Genomic DNA, 24,352 nt, shown 5'->3' with positions numbered 1-24,352 from the left:
TCTACCCCACCATAAGCATCTGCCCCACCTTCATAAGCATCTGCCCTACCATCAAAAGCATCTGCCCCACCTTCATATGCATTTGCCCCACCATCAAACATCTGACCCAACTTCATAATCATCAGCCCCACCTTCATAAGCATCTACCCCACCTTCATAAGCATCTGCCCCACGTCTATAAGCATCTACCCCACCATCAGAAGCATATGTCCCACCTTCATAAGCATTTGCCCCACTTCTGCCCCACTTCCATAAGCATCTACCCCACCATAATATGCATCTACCCCACCATCATAAGCCTCTCCCCACCATCAGAAACATCTACCCCAGCTTCATATGCATCTGCCCCACTTCCATAAGCATCTACCCCACTGTCATAAGCATCTACCCCACCATCAGAAACATCTACCCCACCTTCAGAAGCATCTGCCCCACGTCCTAAGCATCTGCCCCACCGTCAGGAGCATCTGCCTTGTGCCTACTCCTTATACCAGCCCTGAGCTGTTCCTTTACTGTGCAATGATTTTGATTAACATATCATTGAAATCTTTACCGCATTTTTCCTATGAATGCTATGTAAAATATATATTAGCTGTTTTGCTGCACTATGACTGTATTTTTTAAAGAAATAATAATAAAACCTTGTCAATGTAAACAAGATAGTAAGGTGTCATGATCTTTTACAATACAAACATCTTTTGGACCTGGCTAGACTGGTGAACTTACTTGAAATCTATGGCAGAATGACTGTGTACTTCTTTTTGAAAATGTTTCCTGCCTGAAATAAAAATGAGCTGCTCATTTTAAAATCAGGATTATACATCCATTCTCTGATTACTTTTCAGAGTAAATACACCATCATCATCAAGACTAAGAGTTCTGTAAAATAATATATGCCGTCTGTATTGTGATATCTAGTGACAGATCTCCTTAAAGAAGAATAAATTCTTGGTTCTGTGCACTGATCTTTCTTAAATATAATCCGTCCCCATGTTTTGCTATGTAATTTGTGAGCAGTATGAAGTAGAGGCAGAGATCCTGATTCCAGTGATGTTCCACTGTATGTTGTCATTTTGATGACCTCACTGGTTTCCTCACTGCATGTCTAGCAGCTCCCTGAATACTGAGCCCTGTATAACCCCGCCCCACCACTGATTGGCAGTATTGTGCAGTGTACACAGAAAGCTGCCAAATCAGTGGTGGGGGCGGGGATACACAGAGCATGAGGACTACATGGCACCAGACGACTAGTCCTCTAGTGAGAGTCTCATGCTGATAATACAGTGATTTTACTGAAAAAACAAAACACAGCCCTGTAAGTGACAACAACTGTAAGCAAGGTCTCTGATGGTGCTCTTAGATTACATAGCAAAAACCTGTTGACAGATTCCCTTTAAGCAAGAAAAAGAAAATTTATGACTGGAATTTTTGGTTATGTAGGTATATTTAACGAAAATGTTAACATAACAGAGTCCCTTCAAAAATAGAGCAATCAAACAGGGTTATTTTAAGACATAATCACAGCCGAGGAAGAAGCTAATCAAAATGAGGGTTAGAAGGAATGTTAGAGCAGTAGGACTCAGTATGAGAAATATCTGCACAGACATTGGCTTCTGATTAGGAGATATTGAGGAAAGTAGCGTAAGAACGTAAGAAAGTCTGTGCGATGATTCTTATTTTAATAAAATCTACTTATAGAAGATTCTGTACCATGATGCTCAGAAGTCTGGGATAAAATCATTAGCAAGATTACATTACAAAACTGGATTTCTTTTTAGTTTAGTTTGGCTTTCTTCAAAATCTATTAATTTAGGCTAAGGCTGCGATGTGTGATGTGACCCTATGATCAGTGTCACATTGCAGCATTTCATCCAGTCATTTCGGACCGGACCGCAGCGGGACCGCTCCTGGGTGAGTATAATCTAACCTCTTTTTCTCATCTTTTAGGTTGCATCGGGGGCTTATCTACAGCATTACAAAATGCTGTAGATAAGCCCCTGATACAGGTTCCCTTTAATGAAATGTGTTAGAAACTTTTTGCTACACATATGATTATGGATTTAAAATGAACAAATTCATATAAGGGTAATTAGTGCACATACTTAAAGAGAAGCTATCGTTAGAAAATGACCTGTTGTGCAAATCAAATTTTTGCGTAAAATGTATTTTTTTAAAACATTTTTGGCATAGTTTTAATTTTTCAATATCACAATCTATATTAAAAATTTAAAATAGAAATGTTACAATTGTTCCATTGGTCACTGGGGCATTTTTAAACTCTAACTTTTTGTTTCAGGAAACAACACATGTACATAGCCTCAAAGGATAGATCCTGCTTTTTGTATTGAAGCATTTACTGAGCGTGTGCAAAGGTCATTGTGAAGGGAGGGGGATCAGGGTCAGCCGTGACGTTGACTATTGTGATTGTTGGATCTTGAGTTATCAGCTGTCTATTAGTGTTATCCATCACTGTAATCTTGAAGATAAAAAGCCTAAAAATCTCCTACTGTCATAAAGAGTCTAAAAAGGTCATAGTGGGCAGTGTGAAAATTGTAAAATTACTAATTTTGTTTATTTTTAATGAAAAAAACTTTAATAACAACAATATAGTCCCAAGTTTATATGAAGGTCACATGCAACAAATCATAAATTACCTATCAATAAACAAAAAATTGACAAAACAAAAATACACGTAACTCAATGCCCTGATTTGAAAATGTTATGTTTTGGATGCTTTTTCCATCTACCTCATACAAACTGATTACTTCTGTCATGAGGTTACTTAAGGAGCGGAAACGTTTCTAGGGCTCACAGTACTTTTATAGAGCATGTCCCTAAAAACGCTATGTCAGCTGTGACCGATCTATTTCCAGGAGCACAGAGGCATAGGCCACTTGTCAGACGTTCCTGATTCATTGAGAGGCATCTGATTCTACCACACACCCTTTTATCAAGACCGCAGTCAAAATCGCTAGTTTTGATGTGTGGGGACCTTAATTTGTATATTTATGTCCCAAATTTGCCTTAATAGTACATGTTGGGGTAATAAGTATCTGGCCTTTTGGATTCCAACATACCTGATCCTTTGCTCCTACAGGAAATAAGCTTCTACCAGAAGTGTCTTATAGCAGTTTATTTCCTTCTCCTCACTGAATCATACTAGCGGACAGCATTGTGCAACTGATATCCAGATGGATATAACCCACCAATCACTTCCCAAGTAAGGATTTCAGCCCCTGCATGTGAACAGGGTCTACATTTACTTACACTAAAGTAATATATTAAAACTCTGAGGAATTAAAACCTAAAGTATATAAAAAAATTGTAGAACTTTTCATTTTTATTGTGATAAAGCATTATTACAGGGAGTGCAGCGTAGCTCCGGTCACTGCTCCTCCCGGTATTGTGAGTGGTGGCTGTAAGCACGCCCTAGCACTTTGATTGACAGCTCACGCTGTAGTTCACCTATGCAGAGCAAGCAGCTAATGACTGAAAGCCAGCAGCTGCTGGGAGGAAAGAAGTTCATTTTCTCCCAGTAGCTGCTCTTTCAATGTGGCCGGGCAGCACTGTAATGCTATTTACCCTATATGGTTATACCTTACTGGTTTTCTTATATCTGAAATCTGGAAATTGCTTAAACTTGCAATTCACTTCCCATCAATGACTGTCAGAGAGAAGGCTGAGAGGTAGAGCTTAGTGATGAGCAAATGTGCTGGGATAAGGTGTTATCCTGGCATGCTCGGGTGCTAACCGAGTGTCTTTATCGTGCTCGAAAAATATGTTCCAGTCCCCGTGGCTGCATGTTTCGCAGCTGTTAGCCTCAACACATGAAGGGATTTCCTGTTTGGTAGGCAATCCCAGCATGTGTTGTGTCTATCTAACAGCTGTGAAACATGCAGCCACAGGGACTTGAACATATTTTTCGAGCATGCTGAAGACACTCGGTTAGCACCCAAGCATGCCAGGATAACACCTTATCTGAGCACGTTCGTTCACCAATAGTTACCATTTTTTGTTCAGAGTGATGGGAACAAGATGGGAGCAGAATGGGACAGAACCTGTTGTGGTCCTATATGTATAGGTGTAGGAGAAATACCAGCTTTGTCTGGGATGGAGGAACACTTTCCTATTGACCATGTCTGCATGCACAGTACTAAAGAAGCATTACCAGCGCTATTCTTGTATGGTCACATTTAAAAGAAACATCAGTAAATTTGCAAAATAGATAACATTTATAATATAATGAAAATATAATTACCATATAATATAAATATAAGCAGAACTGTGTTTTTGAGGCTCAATACCATGTTCTTTCACGAAAATCCTGGAATGCTGTTGGTTTGGTTCATTCTATCAAATCTTCTCCTAGCAATGGTTTGCCAGTGTCTAACTTCGGAGCTGGCATCCTTTGTTTGTACAGTAGTAATAGATAGCAAGTTCCAGCTTGCCGTGCCAATCTCAGGTTACCAGAGGTCCACTTGAGATTTTGGAGAACCTCAATCTGCCAAGCTCGGGTCAATATCAAGCTATTTATATATCATTTCTTTCCATTTTCTACACTAATACAATTTTATAATTCAGAGTACACAAAATGGTAACTAAATGTCTACAAAATATAGAAGTAGAATATATTTGGTCCTATCCGCCATATTGGCCAGACTTTACAATTCTTCAAAACTACTTGATGCAGAAACATTGCATAAATAAAACATAGACTAAAGTGCAAATGCACAGTCACAAACAGGCGTTTTATAGCCTCATTCAGTGCAACTTACTGATTGTGTAGTAAAGTCAATATCAAATTTGGCAGTTGGCTATACCTGCGGACAATACAACTGATATATCTGCTAACAAAGGCAACTAACAGCATTCTAACAGCTCTCTTCGCTGGGAACTGGATTTCTGTAGCTTTATTGTGACGTGCATTGCATCGTATAGGTAGCATCTCTTAGAAGGTGCAACCATACATTTTTTTTTTTTAAATTCTATATGGTTATGCAAAAAAGTACTAATAAAACTACATACTATCAACTAACATGTTTAAAGATCACACAGGCTATGAACGATATATAGATCCTCATGCACTGATTAGGGGTTCTTCCATGTTCTGCAGTGCTAGTTTATATAGGAAGCACCTTCTAAACATTGACATCCATCAGAATGAAGAGCAAGAAGAAGAGCAGCAGGTAACTGCACCAGTTGTCTGTAGCAAATGCCTTAAAACGGAATTAGTCCCCTGGATACCAGTCATCTAATATAAGAATATTTCTATGCAAATAGTCATCAGTGTAAAGATATGAGTCTTCGAACTGACCATAAAGTAGGATTCATGTCCAACTTCTTGTTAATTGTGCTTTTTGTTTCAGATATAACCCAGCAAGCTTTGGGAAAAAAAAGCCAAGTTATGATCTGATGGAAGTACTGGATATCATGCCCAGCTGAATTCAGTGAACAAAACTTTCTTAGTAAAAAAAATAAAACCTTCCTTGAGGCCTAGACGAATTTTCAAGATTCTATATTGAAGGCTCTTAAGAGGATATCCAGGTCTCCAACATTGGCGGCATGAAAGAGTTCTGGTTGGTCCATCATGGATAGCGCTATCCTGAGTGCAGCCCAGATGTTGCCTGATATTACGGGATGCTGAGCTGGCTGATGAATTTTACTTTTCCTCTGCAGATTTAGAGCTGTTAGGAAGTTGCTAACGGCCTCTCTAAAAAAGAAAACGTACATATTATAAAGCATTCAGCAATCACACATGTAATACTAGTGCAAAATAGTCACCGTACTAAACAATTACATTATCATTAGTTATTGATATCATACAATGAGTAGTCATTCCGCTCTCTTTAGGCGGAACCAAGAAAAGACTTAATTCATTAATTCTTTCTTTGAGAATTGCACCAGAATATATCATGCAAAGTACAATGGCATGTAAAAGTTTGGGCACTCCTGGTCAAAATTACTGTGGCTGCAGTTTTTTTTGTCGCAAGGTTTGAAAAGAAAGTTGGGAAATTTGCATCACCTGGCCTTTACTAACGATGATAGTGAACAAGCCATAACCCTAACAGGCTAATTAACACCTTCCAGACATGCGCCGTATATATAAGGCACTGTGGGAGCTACATTTCCTAAAACTGCCGTATATATATGGCGCTGTCATCACGCGGGCTATACAGGTGATGTCAAATCCTGGGACAATGTAAAAAAGTTAAAAAAAAAGTTAATACAGATTGTAAAAATAAAAAAAAAATCACTACATAAAAAAGATAAAAAGAAAAAAATATTAATTCAATACATACATTTATGTAAAAAATAAAATGAAAAGTAAAAAAAGTACACTTAAATGTTATAGCCACGTCCAAAACGACCCAACCTATAAAACTGTCCCACTAGCTAGCCCCTTCAGTGAACACCATAAAACAAAAACCAAGGCAAAAGACTATGCTTTATTATCATACCACCGAATACAAAGTGGTATCAAACGTGATCAAAAAGATCAATCTACACAAAAATGGTACTGCCGAAAACGACATCTTGTCTCACAAAAAGCAAGCTGCCACAGAGCTCCTTCAGCAGGAAAATAAAAAAGTTATTGCTTTCAGAATTGGGCACCGGTGCTCAGGAAGGATATAATGGAACTAGAGAGAGTACAAAGGAGGGCAACAAAATTAATAAAGGGGATGGGAGAACTACAATACCCAGATAGATTAGCGAAATTAGGATTATTTAGTCTAGAAAAAAGACGACTGAGGGGCGATCTAATAACCATGTATAAGTATATAAGGGGACAATAGAAATATCTCGCTGAGGATCTGTTTATACCAAGGAAGGTGACGGGCACAAGGGGGCATTCTTTGCGTCTGGAGGAGAGAAGGTTTTTCCACCAACATAGAAGAGGATTCTTTACTGTTAGGGCAGTGAGAATCTGGAATTGCTTGCCTGAGGAGGTGGTGATGGCGAACTCAGTCGAGGGGTTCAAGAGAGGCCTGGATGTCTTCCTGGAGCAGAACAATATTGTATCATACAATTATTAGGTTCTGTAGAAGGACGTAGATCTGGGTATTTATTATGATGGAATATAGGCTGAACTGGATGGACAAATGTCTTTTTTCGGCCTTACTAACTATGTTACTATGTTACTATGTAGAATAAAGCATTGCAAAAATATATCTTTTCCATAAAATAGTTTTTATTGTGTGAAAGCATCAAAACAATATAAATGTGGTATCGCTGTAATCGTACTGACCCGAAGAACATAGCTGCCTTATCAATTTTACTACACATGGAACAGCATAAAAAAAAATATCCTGAATTGCTGGATTTTATTCATGCTGCCTTTCAAAAATCGGAATAGAAAGTGATAAAAAAAAAAAAGCCCTCACATGACTCTGTTGGCAGAAATATTATAGCTCTCAAAATACGGTGATACAAGAAATAGCTTTTGCAATAAAAATTGTCTCTTAGTGTGTGACAGCAGACAAACATAAAAAAACTATATAAATCTGGTATCTCTGTAATCGCATTGACCCTAAAAAAAAGTTGTCTAATCACTTATACAACACAAGTAACAATGTAAAAAATAAATGTTTTTCACCAGCTGTTGATTTTTTCATTCTGCCTCCCAAAGATCTCAGTAAGTCTTGGCGCACATTTATCCTGTGCTCTACGCTGAGTGCTTACACCGGGGTTTCCATGTAAATCTCTGAAATACGTGATTCAAACGGAACCTCCTATGGAAGATTCCCTATAATGAGGGAGATGGAGGGACTGTGGAAGATGCATGTCCGTCTATGATCCGGCGGTGTCTGTCTTTTAGACGAACATAAAAGTGCAGTCGACCACAGTTTTGTAACTCTGCTGTCGCATTATAGTGAATGAATCCCTTGGCAGTTTAAGTTGAAGCACATGACTCAGAGATTTAGATGTATAAACCCCGATGTAAGTGCTCAGCGTAGAACGCCAGATAAATGTGATCCCAAATGTTATGTAAAATGTTCCCTACAAAAGCTTCAAATCAATCCACAAAAAAGAAAGTCTCAACTCATGTCAGTCATGTACTAAAGGAAATATAGGGAGCTTCCACGTTACTGGTAGCACAAAGGTGCTGGAAAAGCGCTATGGCTCCACACCCCCCAAAACAAATTCAGCAAATTCTGCGCTCCCAAATCCAAGAGCACATATGTTTGGCATTTCTGTAGTGATGACAGCCTGCCCAATTTACAGGTGCGTTTCTCCAGAAGCATAAGCTGGGCACCACAAAGTACTGCTGACTGCAACGTGCTTGGGACTGCAATGTACGGACACCACAATGGCACATCCACTCAGAAACATCCATTGCTGCTTGTTTCTGAAAAACACCCATGGAGTCAAAATTGACACTAGAAATGTAGATCAATTCCAAAAACGGTATAATTTCCAAAATGGGGTCACTTGAGCGGGAATTCTGCACTTCTAGTACTTAGGAGCTTTGTATATGGAGTCCGCAAAATATTATAGCAAAATCTGTGCTACAGAAGGAAATTAGCGCTCAGTCCCTCCTGAGTGTCGTCGTATGGCTGAGAAATACTGCACAGCCACATTTGGGGTATCAGTGTACTCAGGAAAAAATGCACAAAACATGTTGGGGTACTTTTCCTCTGTTAACCTTGTGAAAATAAAAAAATTGGGGCCAAAAGAACATTTTTGTGGGAAAAAAATTGATTTTTTTAAATTTTCATGGCTTAACCTTAATAACTTATGTGAAGCACCAGGGGGTTCAAGATACTCATAATTCATCTAGAGAAATTCCTTGTGGGGTATAGTTTCCAAAATGGTGTCACTCGTTGGGGGTTTCCACTGTTTAGGTACATCAGGGGCTCTCCAAACGTGACATAACACCTGCAGAACATTCCATCAAAATCTGAGTTCCAAAACATCACTCCTTCCATTCTGAGCCCTGCCATGCCCACAAACAGTAGTTTTCCTTCACATTTTGGATATCTTCGTATTCAGGAGAAATTGCACAATAAATTTGATGGTGCATTTTCTCCTGTTACCCTTGTGAAAATACAAAAAATTGGGGCTAAAAGAACATTTTTGTGGGAAAAATTTGGGGCGTCAAGGTGCTCACCACACATCTAGATAAGTTCCTTATGGGGTCTAGTTTCCAAAATGGCATCACTTGTGAGCTGTTTCCACTGTTTAGGTACATCAGGGGCTCTCCAAACATGACATGGCATCCCCTAATTATTCCAGCAAATTTTACATTCAAAAAGTCAAATGGCGCTTTTGGTTTCCCCCCACTTATGGGTTATCGGCGTACTCAGGAGAAGTTACACAAAAAATTTTGAGGTACACTTTTTTCTGTTACCCTTGCGAAAATAAAAAATGTGGGTTTAAAGAAATATTTTTGTGAAAAAAAGTTAAATATTCATTTTTTCCTTCCACATTCCATTAATTTATGCGAAGCACCTGAAGGGTTAATAAACTTTTTGAATGTGGTTTTGAACGCCTTGAGGGGTGCAGTTTTAAGAATGGTGTCACTTTTCAGTATTTTCTGTCAAATAAGCCACTTCAAATGTGATGTGGTCCCTAAAAAAAATTTTGTAAACTTTGTTGGAAAAATGAGAAATTGCTGGTCAACGTTTAATCCTTCTAACTTCCTAACAAAAAAATAATGTTTCAAAAATTGTGCTAATGTAAAGTAGACATGCGGGAAATGTTATTTATTAACTATTTTGTATGACCTAACTCTCTGATTTGAAAGCATAAAAATTTAAAGTTTGAAAATTGCTAAATTTTCCAAATTTCTGATATTTTCACAAACAAGTGCAAGTTATATCAAACAAATTTTACCACTACCATGAAGTACAATATGTCACGAGAAAACATTCTCAGAATCAGTGGAGTCCGCTGAAGCGTTACAGAGTTATAATCACATAAAGTGACAGTGGTCAGACTTGAAAAATTTGGCCTGGTCGGGAAGGTGAAAACAGACTTTGAGGTGAAGCGGTTAAGATCTGAAAATTTGATTAACGTTATCTCAGCAGACAAATGTCCAAGGGTTCCCCAACTTTTACATCGGCCCATTTTCCTTTTTGTAATTTTAAAAATGTAAAAAATGACAATAAATTTTCTTTTTTTGTGCAAAATACAAATGAAATCTGTCATCTATAACTTTAGGCCTTTTAGAGATAATTTCATCTTCAACTTGCTTATCTGTTCACAATAACAGTAATATGTCTGTATATGTATATATGGCCTTCTCTTTGATATTGGGGTTGCAGTCCTTGCAATTCAATGTGGTCAGAATGCTGAGCTGTGTATAACCCCACCCACATCACTGATTGGCTGTGCATTGTCAGCAAGCTGCCAATCAGTGGTGGGGGCGGGGATACACAGATTAGCTGGACTGCTGTGCACAAGAAGCCTAGTCAGGCAGACAGCAGTGATAATTTTCTGCTGATAATGCACTGATTGTATTGAAATGACAACACACATTCTTGTAAGTGACACTCCCCCGAAATCAGAGTCTCTGCCCCAACATTATGCTGCTCTCAGATTAAATAAGAAAAACAGCTGACAGATTCCTTTAATGTAAATTTCATGGTAAGTTAGTAAGGATTGCATTGTAGGAAAGTCTTGCCATTTTAAAACAAATTCAAGAGGAAGAGCCATCATCTAGGCATTAAAGGGAACAGGACATGACCCCAAATATTATTTACCTGGGGTTAGTCTGCTGGTTAATAGCTTAAAGCGTAGGTATCAGAAGTAGATGAACGTTATTCCTCCCAGGAGCTTTTAGTTTTCAGTCACAGAGGTGTGCGCTTAGTAGTTAAAGCAACCCTTCAGTACACAATGCAGGGCAAGCTGTTTAAGTTTAAATAAGGAATAAAGTTAATTTCCCCCCCGGTGAATGGGCTTTCACTAAGGCAGCCAGAACACATTGTAATACTATTAACCTGAAGACTCACCCAGTATCTGCAGGTTACTAGTATTTGGGTAATCACAGATTTTTACATGTGCATCCATATCCTTGTTTAGACGTGAAAGCTTAGAGGGGGTGCTGTTTCACATACAGTTAAGTCCATATATATTTGGACAGAGACAACATTTTTCTAATTTTGGTTATAGACATTACCACAATGAACTTTAATCAAAACAATTCAGATGCAGTTGAAGTTCAGACGTTCAGCTTTCATTTGAGGGTATCCACATTAAAATTGGATGAAGGGTTTAGGAGTTTCAGCTCCTTAACATGTGCCACCCTGTTTTTAAAGGGACTAAAAGTAATTGGACAGATTAAATAATTTTAAATAAAATGTTCATTTCTAGTACTTGGTTGAAAACCCTTTGTTGGCAATGACTGCCTGAATTCTTGAACTCATGGACATCACCAGACGCTGTGTTTGCTCCTTTTTGATGCTCTGCCAGGCCTTCACTGCGGTGGTTTTCAGTTGCTGTTTGTTTGTGGGCCTTTCTGCCTGAAGTTTAGTCTTTAACTAAAGACTAATGAAAGCTGAAAGTCTGAACTTCAACTGCATCTGAATTGTTTTGTTTAAAATTCATTGTGGTAATGTCTATAACCAAAATTAGAAAAATGTTGTCTCTGTCCAAATATATATGGACTTAACTGTAATATCTTACTGACTTGTGGGGCCAGGAACAGCACTTAAACCCCCCAAAATGTGTGTTGGTGAAATTCCTTGGATGAACCTTCCCTTATTAAGGGTACAGAAGAGAGTCAGATAGCTGTATAATACAGAAGACAATCATATCGCAATGCTCGGGCTGGCCGGTGGCTCTGCTGATCCGAGAGTGTCAGCATGTATTTCTATGCAGCTGTGACACTCTGGTTTGGAGAGCAGCCAGCCATTCCGAACATTGCAATGCATTAAGGTACCCTCACACTAAACGACGCTGCAGCGATCCAGACAACGATCCGGATCGCTGCAGCGTCGCTGTTTGGTCACAGGAGAGCTGTCACACAGACCGCTCTCCAGCCACCAACGATGCCGGTAACCAGGGTAAACATCGGGTTACTAAGCGCAGGGCCGCGCTTAGTAACCCGATGTTTACCCTGGTTACCATCCTAAAAGTAAAAAAACCAAACGCTACATACTTACCTACCGCTGTCCGTCCCCGGCTCTGTGCTTCTCTGCTCTGGCTGTGAGCGCCGGGCAGCCGGAAAGCAGAGCGGTGACGTCACCGCTCTGCTTTCCGGCCGCTGTGCTCACAGCCAGTGCAGGAGGAGTGCAGAGAAGCACAGCGCCGGGGACAGACAGCGGTAGGTAAATATGTAGCGTTTGTTTTTTTTACTTTTAGGATGGTAACCAGGGTAAACATCGGGTTACTAAGCGCGGCCCTGTGCTTAGTAACCCGATGTTTACCCTGGTTACCAGCGAAGACATCGCTGAATCGATGTCACACACGCCGATTCAGCGATGTCAGCGGGAGAGCCAGCGACCAAAGAAAGGTCTGGCCCTCTAGCCCCGACCAACGACATCACAGCAGGATTCTGATCGCTGCTGTGTGTCAAACTAAACGATATCGCTAGCGAGGACGCTGCAACGTCACGGATTGCTAGCGATATCGTTTAGTGTGAAGGTACCTTTAGTCGTCTCAGTGTTATACTGCTGTCTGACTGCATCCTAAGATAGATTGTGCTGTATAATTAATGAGAGTACAAAAGGGCAGTCGGCTCACCACCTTTCTGTAGAAAAACCACATTCGCGTGGAAAAAGAGTAGAGACCTTCAATGTATTGCTCTGTATTTTTTCACTATTTTGGATAAAAATAAATGTGATGTCTTACATAGACCACTTTTTGCAGGCCTTTGTGCCTTCTACAGAAAAGACTGAACTTTTTAAAGCGGTTGCCAACTATTCGGACCACCCCCTCTCAATTGCTATATTCACCACTAGGGTTGAGCGAAACGGATGGTTCATTTTCAAAAGTCGCCGACTTTTGGCAAAGTCGGGTTTCATGAAACCCGACCCGACCCCTGTGCGGGGTCGGCCATGCGGTACGCGACTTTCGCGCCAAAGTCGCGTTTCAATGACGCGAAAAGCGCCATTTCTCAGCCAATGAAGGTGGACGCAGAGTGTGGGCAGTGTGATGACATAGGTCCTGGTCCCCACCATCTTAGAGAAGGGCATTGCAGTGATTGGCTTGCTGTCTGCGGCGTCACAGGGGCTATAAAGGGGCGTTCCCGCCGACCGCCATCTTACTGCTTCTGATCTGAGCGTAGGGAGAGGTTGCTGCCGCTTCTTCAGGAGCAGGGATAGTGTTAGGCAGGGTCCATTAACCATAAAGCATATCACCCAGATCATAAAAGCACCATAACCAACAGATACCAAGGGTGCATGGATCACTATCTATGGTTCAGTGCAACAACAAGTAAACATAGAAACCAAAAAAGAAAACAGCACTAATAAGAACCAAGTAACTATAGATCAAACTTTATTAAAGTATAAATACAACCATATAAAACACCAGTAAAACAGAAACAAAGGAACAGAAACCAGGGAAAGACAATGACCACCAAACAGGCAGTGTGGTAACAGCAGGTAGTTATTGAAATACAAACTGTTACAATAAGATGATACAGTACTGGGAATCACCACTGACAAATAAAGTGCAACAGTGCATGCTAAGTAAACATATTTAGTTAAGCCAGTGCTATAAACGGCACCAAAGCCAGTGGAGATGGATACCAGAGAGTATAACATCAGAGGGTTAATAAGTCATATTACCTGCAAAAGATACCACACTGCCAGGGACCCCAACGCGCGTTTCGGCGCAATGCCTTCTTCCGGGGGTCCACCGGAAGAAGGCATTGCGCCGAAACGCGCGTTGGGGTCCCTGGCAGTGTGGTATCTTTTGCAGGTAATATGACTTATTAACCCTCTGATGTTATACTCTCTGGTATCCATCTCCACTGGCTTTGGTGCCGTTTATAGCACTGGCTTAACTAAATATGTTTACTTAGCATGCACTGTTGCACTTTATTTGTCAGTGGTGATTCCCAGTACTGTATCATCTTATTGTAACAGTTTGTATTTCAATAACTACCTGCTGTTACCACACTGCCTGTTTGGTGGTCATTGTCTTTCCCTGGTTTCTGTTCCTTTGTTTCTGTTTTACTGGTGTTTTATATGGTTGTATTTATACTTTAATAAAGTTTGATCTATAGTTACTTGGTTCTTATTAGTGCTGTTTTCTTTTTTGGTTTCTAGGGTCCATTAACCACCAAACCGCTTGTGCTGTAGCGATTTCCACTGTCCAACACCACCTTTATTTGCAGGGACAGTGGAAGCTACATTTTTTTTCCCTCAGCGTTGTAGCTCATTGGGCTGCCCTAGAAGGCTCCATGATAGCTGCATTGCTGTGTGTACGCCGCTGTGCAAACCAACTGCTTTTTTCAAAGCACAAATCCTGTTGTTCCTTCCTTTCTGCACAGCTATCTTGTTTGTTTGTCCACACTTTTTATTTCATTTGTGCAGCAGTCCACTCCTTATTGCTGCCTGCCATACCTGGCTGAGATTACTGCAGGGAGATAGTAATTGTAGGACAGTCCCTGTGTTTTTTTTTTTTTTTTAATTCTCCCTAAAAAAAAAAGCTGTGGGAGATTAAGATTGGCATTCCTGCTCGAGTGCCATCCCTGTGTGTGCCATCTCACATAGTGGGCCATAGAAAGCCTAATTTTTTTTTTCTGTTTTTTTTTTTTTGTGGGGTTTCTAAATTCTCCCTGAAAAAAAAAAACAGTGGGAGATTAATATTGGCCTTTGGGCTTGTGTGCCAGTCCTGAGCTTGCCATCTCTCTGTCAAACAGTGGGCCATAGAAAGCCTATTTATTTTTTTTTTATTGGCTTTAAAAATTCTCCCTGAAAAAAAAAAAACCAGTGGGAGATTAATATTGCCCTTTGGGCTTGTGTGCCAGTCCTGAGCGTGCCATCTCTCTGTCAAATAGTGGGCCATAGAAAGCCTATTTATTTATTTTTTATTGGCTTTAAAAATTCTCCCTGAAAAAAAAAAAACAGTGGGAGATTAATATTGCCCTTTAGGCTTGTGTGCCAGTCCTGAGTGTGCCATCTCTCTGTCAAATAGTGGGCCATAGAAAGCCTATTTTTTTTTTATTGGTTTTATAAATTCTCCCTTAAAAAAAAAAAAACAGTGGGAGATTAATATTGCCCTTTGGGCTTGTGTGCCAGTCCTGAGCGTGCCATCTCTCTGTCAAATAGTGGGCCATAGAAAGCCTATTTTTTTTTTTATTGGTTTTATAAATTCTCCCTTAAAAAAAAAAAACAGTGGGAGATTAATATTGCCCTTTGGGCTTGTGTGCCAGTCCTGAGCGTGCCATCTCTCTGTCAAATAATGGGCCATAGAAAGCCTATTTATTTTTTTTTCATTGGTTGTATAAATTCTCCCTGAAAAAAATAAAAACAGTGGGAGATTAATATTGCCCTTTGGGCTTGTGTGCCAGTCCTGAGTGTGCCATCTCTCTGTGAAATAGTGGGCCATAGAAAGCCTATTTTTTTTTTTTCATTGGTTGTATAAATTCTCCCTGAAAAAAATAAAAACAGTGGGAGATTAATATTGCCCTTTGGGCTTGTGTGCCAGTCCTGAGCGTGCCATCTCTCTGTGAAATAGTGGGCCATAGAAAGCCTATTTATTATTTTTTCATTGGTTTTATAAATTTTCCCTGAAAAAAAAAACAGTGGGAGATTAATATTGCCCTTTGGGCTTGTGTGCCAGTCCTGAGCGTGCCATCTCTCTCTCTCAGATAGTGTGCCATAGAAAGCCTATTTTTTTTTTTTTTTTTATTTGTTTTCTAAATTCTCCCTGAAAAAATAAAAAAAAACAGTGGGAGATTAATATTGCCCTTTGGGCTTGTGTGCCAGTCCTGAGCGTGCCATCTCTCTGTCAAATAATGGGCCATAGAAAGCCTATTTATTATTTTTTCATTGGTTTTATAAATTTTCCCTGAAAAAAAAAAAACAGTGGGAGATTAATATTGCCCTTTGGGCTTGTGTGCCAGTACTGAGCGTGCCATCTCTCTCTCAAATAGTGGCCCATAGAAAGCCTATTTATTTTTTTTTCATTGGTTTTATAAATTCTCCCTGAAAAAAAAAAACAGTGGGAGATTAATATTGCCCTTTGGGCTTGTGTGCCAGTCCTGAGCGTGCCATCTCTCTCTCTCAGATAGTGTGCCATAGAAAGCCTATTTTTTTTTATTTTTTTTTTTATTTTTCTAAATTCTCCCTGAAAAAATAAAAAAAAAACAGTGGGAGATTAATATTGGCCTTTCTGCTTGTGTGACAGTCCTGACTCCTGGGTGTGCCATCTCTCTCTCCCAGATAGTGGGCCATAGAAAGCCTATTTGTTTTTGTTTTTTTGTTTGGTTTCTAAATTCTCTCTGAAAAAAATTACTTTTTTTAATTTGTTTTCTAAATTCTTCCTTAAAAAATCATTTTTTTTTGGGTTTCTAAATTCTCCCTGAAAAAAAAAAAACAGTGGGAGATTAATATTGGCCTTTCTGCTTGTGTGCCAGTCCTGACTCCTGGGTGTGCCATCTCTCTCTCTCAGATAGTGGGCCATAGAAAGCCTTTTTGTTTTGTTTTTTTATTTGTTTTCTAAATTCTTCCTGAAAAAATCATTTTTTGGGGGGGGTTTCTAAATTCTCCCTGAAAAAATAAAAACAAACAGGGGGAGATTAATATTGACATTTGTGCTTGAGTGACAGTCCTGCGTGTGTGGCATCTCTCTCATTTGGTGCCACCAAAAACAGAGTGTGTAACATTGTGCCTGCTTTTCCTTGCGGTGTCACCCACCTGTAAAGGGGTATCTAAATCATACTGAAGTTATAGCTCACCGTGTAAGTTGTTTGACAGCAACAAATACCGTTAGTTTGGTTACGTTTTTAAAACAATGAGGAAGTCTGATGGAAGAGGTCGTGGCCAGGGGCGTTCATTGTCAGCTGGTAATGTGGGTAGTGGTAGTGGTGGAGCATCAGGTGGTCGTGGGAAAAAAAATATTGCACCTAAGTCTGGAGCTGTGGAGCCAGGTTCGTCGTCTGGCTACACAAGGCCTCGAACGCTCCCTTTTCTGGGAGTAGGAAAACCGCTTTTAAAGCCGGAGCAGCAAGAGCAAGTTTTGGCTTACCTTGCTGACTCAGCCTCTAGCTCTTTTGCCTCCTCTTTTGAAACTGGTAAATGTAAAAGCAGCGCGTCGTTAGTGGATGTTCACGGTCAGGGACAAGTCGCTTCCTTGTCCTCTTCAGCAAAAACAACAACAGAGAAGGATGCAGCAGGCGACACAACGGGTTACTCCATGGAGCTCTTTACACATACCGTCCCTGGCTTAGAAAGTGAAGCAGTTAACAGGCCATGCCCATTACAAGTTGAATCTGACATGGAGTGCACTGATGCACAGCCACAGCCAGACTACTATGCTGGTCCTTTGACTCAGACCACAACATTGCCCTCGCAGGGTACTGATCCAGAATCAGACCCTGATGAGACTATGTTGCCCTGTCACAAACGCTCTACCACCGACTTACACGGTGACACAGACGGAGTTGCGCACGAGCTAGAAGAGGAGGTTATAGATGACCCAGTTGTTGACCCCGATTGGCAGCCATTGGGGGAACAGGGTGCAGGCGGCAGTAGTTCTGAAGCGGAGGAGGAGGGGTCGCAGCAGGCATCAACATCGCAACAGGTTCCATCTGCCGGGCCCGTATCTGGCCAAAACGCGTGGCAAAGTCAAAACCTGTTGGAGGATAGCGTGGCCATCCGGTTAAAGCTCAGTCTGCAATTCCTGAAAAGGTATCCGATGCTAGAAAGAGTGCAGTCTGGCATTTTTTTAAACAACATCCAATTGATCAGCGCAAAGTCATCTGTCAAAAATGTTCAACTACCTTAAGCAGAGGTCAGAATCTGAAAAGTCTCAATACAAGTTGCATGCATAGACATTTAACCACCATGCATTTGCAAGCCTGGACTAACTACCAAACGTCCCTTAAGGTTGTAGCACCCTCGGCCAATGAAGCTAGTCATCAACGCAACATCCCTTCCGGCAGTGTAGGGCCACCATTTTCCGCACCACCTGCAGTATCTGTGCAGGTTTCTTTGCCAGGCCAAAGCAGTCAGGGTCAGGGAATCACCAGTTTCGTAGTAGGAAACACTGCATCTAGAGCACCGGCGGCAACAATACCATCTCCCACCGTCTCTCAGTCTGCCATGTCCACCGGCACCCCCGCTAGTTCCACGATCTCCAGCTCTCCAGTCCAGCTCACCCTACATGAGACTATGGATAGAAAAAGGAAGTGCTTAGCCTCGCATCCGCGTACACAGGGTTTGAACGCCCACATAGCTAGACTAATCTCGTTAGAGATGATGCCCTACCGGTTAGTTGAAAGCGAAGCTTTCAAAGCCCTGATGGACTACGCTGTACCACGCTACGAGCTACCCAGTCGACACTTCTTTTCCAGAAAAGCCATCCCAGCCCTCCACCAGCATGTTAAAGAGCGCATCGTCCATGCACTCAGGCAATCTGTGAGCACAAAGGTGCACCTGACTACAGATGCATGGACCAGTAGGCATGGCCAGGGACGTTACGTGTCCATCACGGCACACTGGGTGAATGTTGTGGATGCAGGGTCCACAGGGGACAGCAATTTTGGGACAGTTCTGCCTAGCCTACGGTCTAGGAAACAGTTGGCTGTAGCCGTTCGCACCCCCTCCTCCTCCTCCTCGTCCTCCTGCAGAAGCGAGAGCTCGTCCACAGACCGCAGTCGCACAACCACTCCATCCGCAGCTGCCACTGTTGCACACCAGGTCTCCCATTATGGGGCAGCTACTGGCAAGCATCAGCAGGCTGTATTGGCTATGAAGTGTTTGGGCGACAACAGACACACCGCGGAAGTTCTGTCCGAGTTCTTGCAGAAAGAAACGCAGTCGTGGCTGGGCACTGTAGATCTTGAGGCAGGCAAGGTAGTGAGTGATAACGGAAGGAATTTCATGGCTGCCATCTCCCTTTCCCAACTGAAACACATTCCTTGCCTAGCTCACACCTTAAACCTGGTGGTGCAGTGCTTCCTGAAAAGTTATCCGGGGTTATCCGACCTGCTCCTCAAAGTGCGTGGACTTTGCTCACATATCCGCCGTTCGCCCGTACACTCCAGCCGTATGCAGACCTATCAGCGGTCTTTGAACCTTCCCCAGCATCGCCTAATCATAGACGTTGCAACAAGGTGGAACTCAACACTGCACATGCTTCAGAGACTGTGCGAACAGAGGCGGGCTGTTATGTTTTTGTGGGAGGATACACATACACGGGCAGGCAGTAGGATGGCAGACATGGAGTTGTCAGGTGTGCAGTGGTCGAAGATACAAGACATGTGTCAAGTCCTTCAGTGTTTTGAGGAATGCACACGGCTGGTTAGTGCAGACAACACCATAATAAGCATGAGCATCCCCTAATGCGTCTGCTGATGCAAAGTTTGACGCACATAAAGGATCAGGCGTCTGCAGCAGAGGAAGAGGAAAGCCTTGATGACAGTCAGCCATTGTCTGGCCAGGGCAGTGTACAGGATGAGGTAGCGGGCGAAGAGGAGGAAGAGGATGAGGAGGATGATGGGGATGATTATATTTTTAATGAGGAAGCTTTTCCGGGGCCACTGGAAATTGGTGGCGTGGCAAGGCCGGGTTCGGGTTTTTTGAGGGACACAAGTGACGTAGATTTGCCTGAAACTGCCCCTCAACCAAGCACAACCGCAGATTTGACAACTGGAACTTTGGCCCACATGGCGGATTATGCCTTACGTATCCTCAAAAGGGACACACGCATTACTAAAATGATGAACGATGACGATTACTGGTTGGCCTGCCTCCTTGATCCTCGCTATAAAGGCAAATTGCAAAATATAATGCCACATGAGAACTTGGAACTAATATTAGCAACCAAACAATCAACTCTTGTTGACCGTTTGCTTAAGGCATTCCCAGCACACAGCGCCCATGATCGTTCTCACACGAGCTGCAGGGGCCAGCAGACCAGAGGTGTTAGAGGGGCAGAAATCAGAAGTGGCGTTGGACAGAGGGGTTTTCTGACCAGGTTGTGGAGTGATTTTGCTATGACCGCAGACAGGACAGGTACTGCAGCATCAATTCAAAGTGACAGGAGACAACATTTGTCCAGTATGGTTACAAACTATTTTTCATCCCTTATCGATGTTCTCCCTCAACCATCATTCCCATTTGATTACTGGGCATCCAAATTAGACACCTGGCCAGAATTGGCAGAATATGCATTGCAGGAGCTTGCTTGCCCGGCAGCTAGTGTCCTATCCGAAAGAGTATTCAGTGCTGCAGGTTTAATATTAACCGAAAAAAGGACTCGTCTGGCTACCCAAAATGTAGATGATCTAACCTTCATTAAAATGAACCACAACTGGATTTCGAAATCTTTTGCACCACCTTGCCCGGCCGACACCTAGCTTTCCTATGAAAAGGTCTTGCCTGTGGGCTATTCTGAATGACTTTTCGAATCTCGTAAGTGTCCTATATTTACCCAAGTAAATACTTTGTGCCAAATTACTAGGTCTGAAACTACGCAGAGGAGCCCACCCCAGTACCGAATGATTGCACCCTTTGGTGGTTTCGTTTTGTTGTCATGCGAGAGATTAACATGTATTTATTGTTTGGGACTACTAACTGGCAGACACTCATTACAATCGGCCTCCGCTGACAACACCAATGCTGCCCGTGTACCCCTGGAACCAATTATAAATTGCCTACAGCCCAATTTTATTATGTTAGGCCTTCGAAGCCTGTCTGCGGTCCCTTCTTTCTACTACTACTCCACTGACCTGTCTACTGCTGCCCATGTACCCCTGGAACCAATTAGAAAGTGCCTACAGCCCAATTTTTTTTATGTTAGGCCTTCGAAGCCTGTCTGCGGTCCCTCCTTCCACTAGGCCTCCACTGACCTGTCTACTGCTGCCCGTGTACCCCTGGAACAAATTTAAAAGTGCCTACAGCCCAATTTTTTTTATGTTAGGCCTTCGAAGCCTGTCTGCGGTCCCTCCTTCCACTAGGCCTCCACTGACCTGTCTACTGCTGCCCGTGTACCCCTGGAACCAATTATAAAGTGCCTACATCCCAATTTTATTATGTTAGGCCTTCGAAGCCTGTCTGCGGTCCCTTCTTTCTACTACTACTCCACTGACCAGACCAATGCTGCCCGTGTACCCCTGGAACCAATTATAAAGTGCCTACAGCCCAATTTTTTTTATGTTAGGCCTTCGAAGCCTGTCTGCGGTCCCTCCTTCCACTAGGCCTCCACTGACCTGTCTACTGCTGCCCGTGTACCCCTGGAACCAATTATAAAGTGCCTACATCCCAATTTTTTTTATGTTAGGCCTTCGAAGCCTGTCTGCGGTCCCTCCTTCCACTAGGCCTCCACTGACCTGTCTACTGCTGCCCGTGTACCCCTGGAACGAATTTAAAAGTGCCTACAGCCCAATTTTTTTTATGTTAGGCCTTCGAAGCCTGTCTGCGGTCCCTCCTTCCACTAGGTCTCCACTGACCTGTCTACTGCTGCCCGTGTACCCCTGGAACGAATTTAAAAGTGCCTACAGCCCAATTTTTTTTATGTTAGGCCTTCGAAGCCTGTCTGCGGTCCCTCCTTCCACTAGGTCTCCACTGACCTGTCTACTGCTGCCCGTGTACCCCTGGAATGAATTTAAAAGTGCCTACAGCCCAATTTTTTTTTATGTTAGGCCTTCGAAGCCTGTCTGCGGTCCGTTTTTTCTACTACTCCTCCACTGACCAGACCACTGCTGCCCGTGTACCCCTGGAACCAATTTAAAAGTGCCTACAGCCCAATTTTTTTTATGTTAGGCCTTCGAAGCCTGTCTGCGGTCCCTTCTTTCTACTACTACTAAACTGACCAGACCAATGCTGCCCGTGTACCCCTGGAACCAATTAGAAAGTGCCTACAGCCCAATTTTTTTTATGTTAGGCCTTCGAAGCCTGTCTGCGGTCCCTCCTTCCACTAGGCCTCCACTGACCTGTCTACTGCTGCCCGTGTACCCCTGGAACGAATTTAAAAGTGCCTACAGCCCATTTTTTTTTATGTTAGGCCTTCGAAGCCTGTCTGCGGTCCCTCCTTCCACTAGGCCTCCACTGACCTGTCTACTGCTGCCCGTGTACCCCTGGAACCAATTATAAAGTGCCTACATCCCAATTTTATTATGTTAGGCCTTCGAAGCCTGTCTGCGGTCCCTTCTTTCTACTACTACTCCACTGACCAGACCAATGCTGCCTGTGTACCCCTGGAACGAATTTAAAAGTGCCTACAGCCCAATTTTTTTTTATGTTAGGCCTTCGAAGCCTGTCTGCGGTCCGTTCTTTCTACTACTCCTCCACTGACCAGACCACTGCTGCCCGTATACCCCTGGAACCAATTTAAAAGTGCCTACAGCCCAATTTTTTTTATGTTAGGCCTTCGAAGCCTGTCTGCGGTCCCTTCTTTCTACTACTACTCCACTGACCTGTCTACTGCTGCCCGTGTACCCCTGGAACGAATTTAAAAGTGCCTACAGCCCAATTTTTTTTATGTTAGGCCTTCGAAGCCTGTCTGCGGTCCGTTCTTTCTACTACTCCTCCACTGACCAGACCACTGCTGCCCGTGTACCCCTGGAACCAATTTAAAAGTGCCTACAGCCCAATTTTTTTTATGTTAAGCCTTCGAAGCCTGTCTGCGGTCCCTCCTTCCACTAGGCCTCCACTGACCTGTCTACTGCTGCCCGTGTACCCCTGGAACCAATTAGAAAGTGCCTACAGCCCAATTTTATTATGTTAGGCCTTCGAAGCCTGTCTGCGGTCCCTTCTTTCTACTACTACTCCACTGACCTGTCTACTGCTGCCCGTGTACCCCTGGAACCAATTATAAAGTGCCTACAGCCCAATTTTTTTTACGTTAGGCCTTCGAAGCCTGTCTGCGGTCCCTCCTTCCACTAGTCCTCCAGTGACCAGTCCACTGCCGCCCGTGTACCCCTGGAACCTATTTCAAAGTGCATACAGCCTACTTTTTTTCTTTTATTTATAATTATAAAGCCCAGATGGACTACGCTGTACCACGGTAAGAGCTACCCAGTCGTCACTTCTTTTGCGAGAAAAGCCATCCCAGCCCTCCACCATCATGTAAAAATCCGCATTGTCCATGCTCTCAGGCTATCTAATAGTAGAAAGGTGCACCTGACAACAGATGCATGGACCACTAGGCATGTCCACGAAAGGTTACATGTCCATTACGGCGCACTGGGTTAATGTTGTGGATGCATGGTCCACAGGGGACAGCCTACTAAGTCTGTCTGCAGTCCCAAATAGAAATTGTCCTCCGCTTACCACACCAATGCTGCCTGTGTACCCCTGGAACATTTTATAAACTCCATTGACCAAAATTTTGGGTTTAAAGCCTACTACCAGTGTCTGCCGCTCCAAGGTGTTCTCCGGGTTGCCTTTTCTGAGCTTTGATCTTCAGGCTCTCGTTTAGTATTTTTTTTAAATCTAACTGCAGTGGGGCTAGTACTTGGATTGGGGCCTACTACCAGTGTCTGCCGCTCCAAGGTGTTCTCCGGGTTGCCTTTTCTGAGCTTTGATCTTCAGGCTCTCATTTAGTATTTTTTGGTAAATCTAACTGCAGTGGGGCTAGTACTTGGGTTGGGGCCTACTACCAGTGTCTGCCGCTCCAAGGTGTTCTCCGGGGTGCCTTTTCTGAGCTTTGATCTTCAGGCTCTCGTTTAGTATTTTTTTTAAATCTAACTGCAGTGGGGCTAGTACTTGGGTTGGGGCCTACTACCAGTGTCTGCCGCTCCAAGGTGTTCTCCGGGTTGCCTTTTCTGAGCTTTGATCTTCAGGCTCTCGTTTAGTATTTTTTGGTAAATCTAACTGCAGTGGGGCTAGTACTTGGGTTGGGGCCTACTACCAGTGTCTGCCGCTCCAAGGTGTTCTCCAGGTTGCCTCTCCATTGCTTCAATCTTCTGGCTCTCGTTTAGTAGTTGTTGAAAACAACACTGTATGCGGCCTACAAGTTGGGTCAGGGGTGTAGAGACGGTGTGTTCCACTCCAAGGTGTTCCCCAGGTTGCCTCTCCATTGCTTCAATCTTGAGGCTCTTGTTAAATAGTTGTTAAATGGAACAACTGCATTTGGTCTACTAGTTGGGTTGGGGCCTACTAACAGTGTCTGCCGCTCCTTGCTGTTCTCCTGGTTTCCTGTCCTGAAATTCCATTTTCAGGCTCTCGTTAAGTAGTTGTTAATGTTAGACTGCATTTGGCCTACTAGTTGGGTTGTGGCCTACTATTGGTGT

At 42.7% G+C, this 24,352-nt stretch overlaps 1 protein-coding gene across 2 annotated transcripts in view; it reads right to left on the bottom strand.

Moving 5' to 3' along the window:
* Nucleotides 1–4,608: 4,608 nt before the first annotated feature.
* The window catches only part of PEX5L (peroxisomal biogenesis factor 5 like), a 536,497-nt gene continuing 516,753 nt past the window's right edge, over nucleotides 4,609–24,352 (bottom strand). Inside the window, exon 14 of one of the 2 annotated variants that reach the window (XM_069727261.1) lies at nucleotides 4,609–5,710. In XM_069727261.1, coding sequence (XP_069583362.1) covers nucleotides 5,506–5,710 — 205 coding nt within the window. In that variant the 3' untranslated portion in view covers nucleotides 4,609–5,505. The remainder of the gene's footprint in view (nucleotides 5,711–24,352) is intronic. The other variant, XM_069727262.1, reaches the window with a different exon arrangement.

Source organism: Ranitomeya imitator, chromosome 5 (genome assembly GCF_032444005.1).
Source record: "Ranitomeya imitator isolate aRanImi1 chromosome 5, aRanImi1.pri, whole genome shotgun sequence".
In the NCBI taxonomy this organism is placed as follows: Eukaryota; Metazoa; Chordata; class Amphibia; order Anura; family Dendrobatidae; genus Ranitomeya; species Ranitomeya imitator.
Note: the sequence above shows the minus strand (reverse complement) of the source record. Positions and strands in the feature narration are given on the sequence as shown.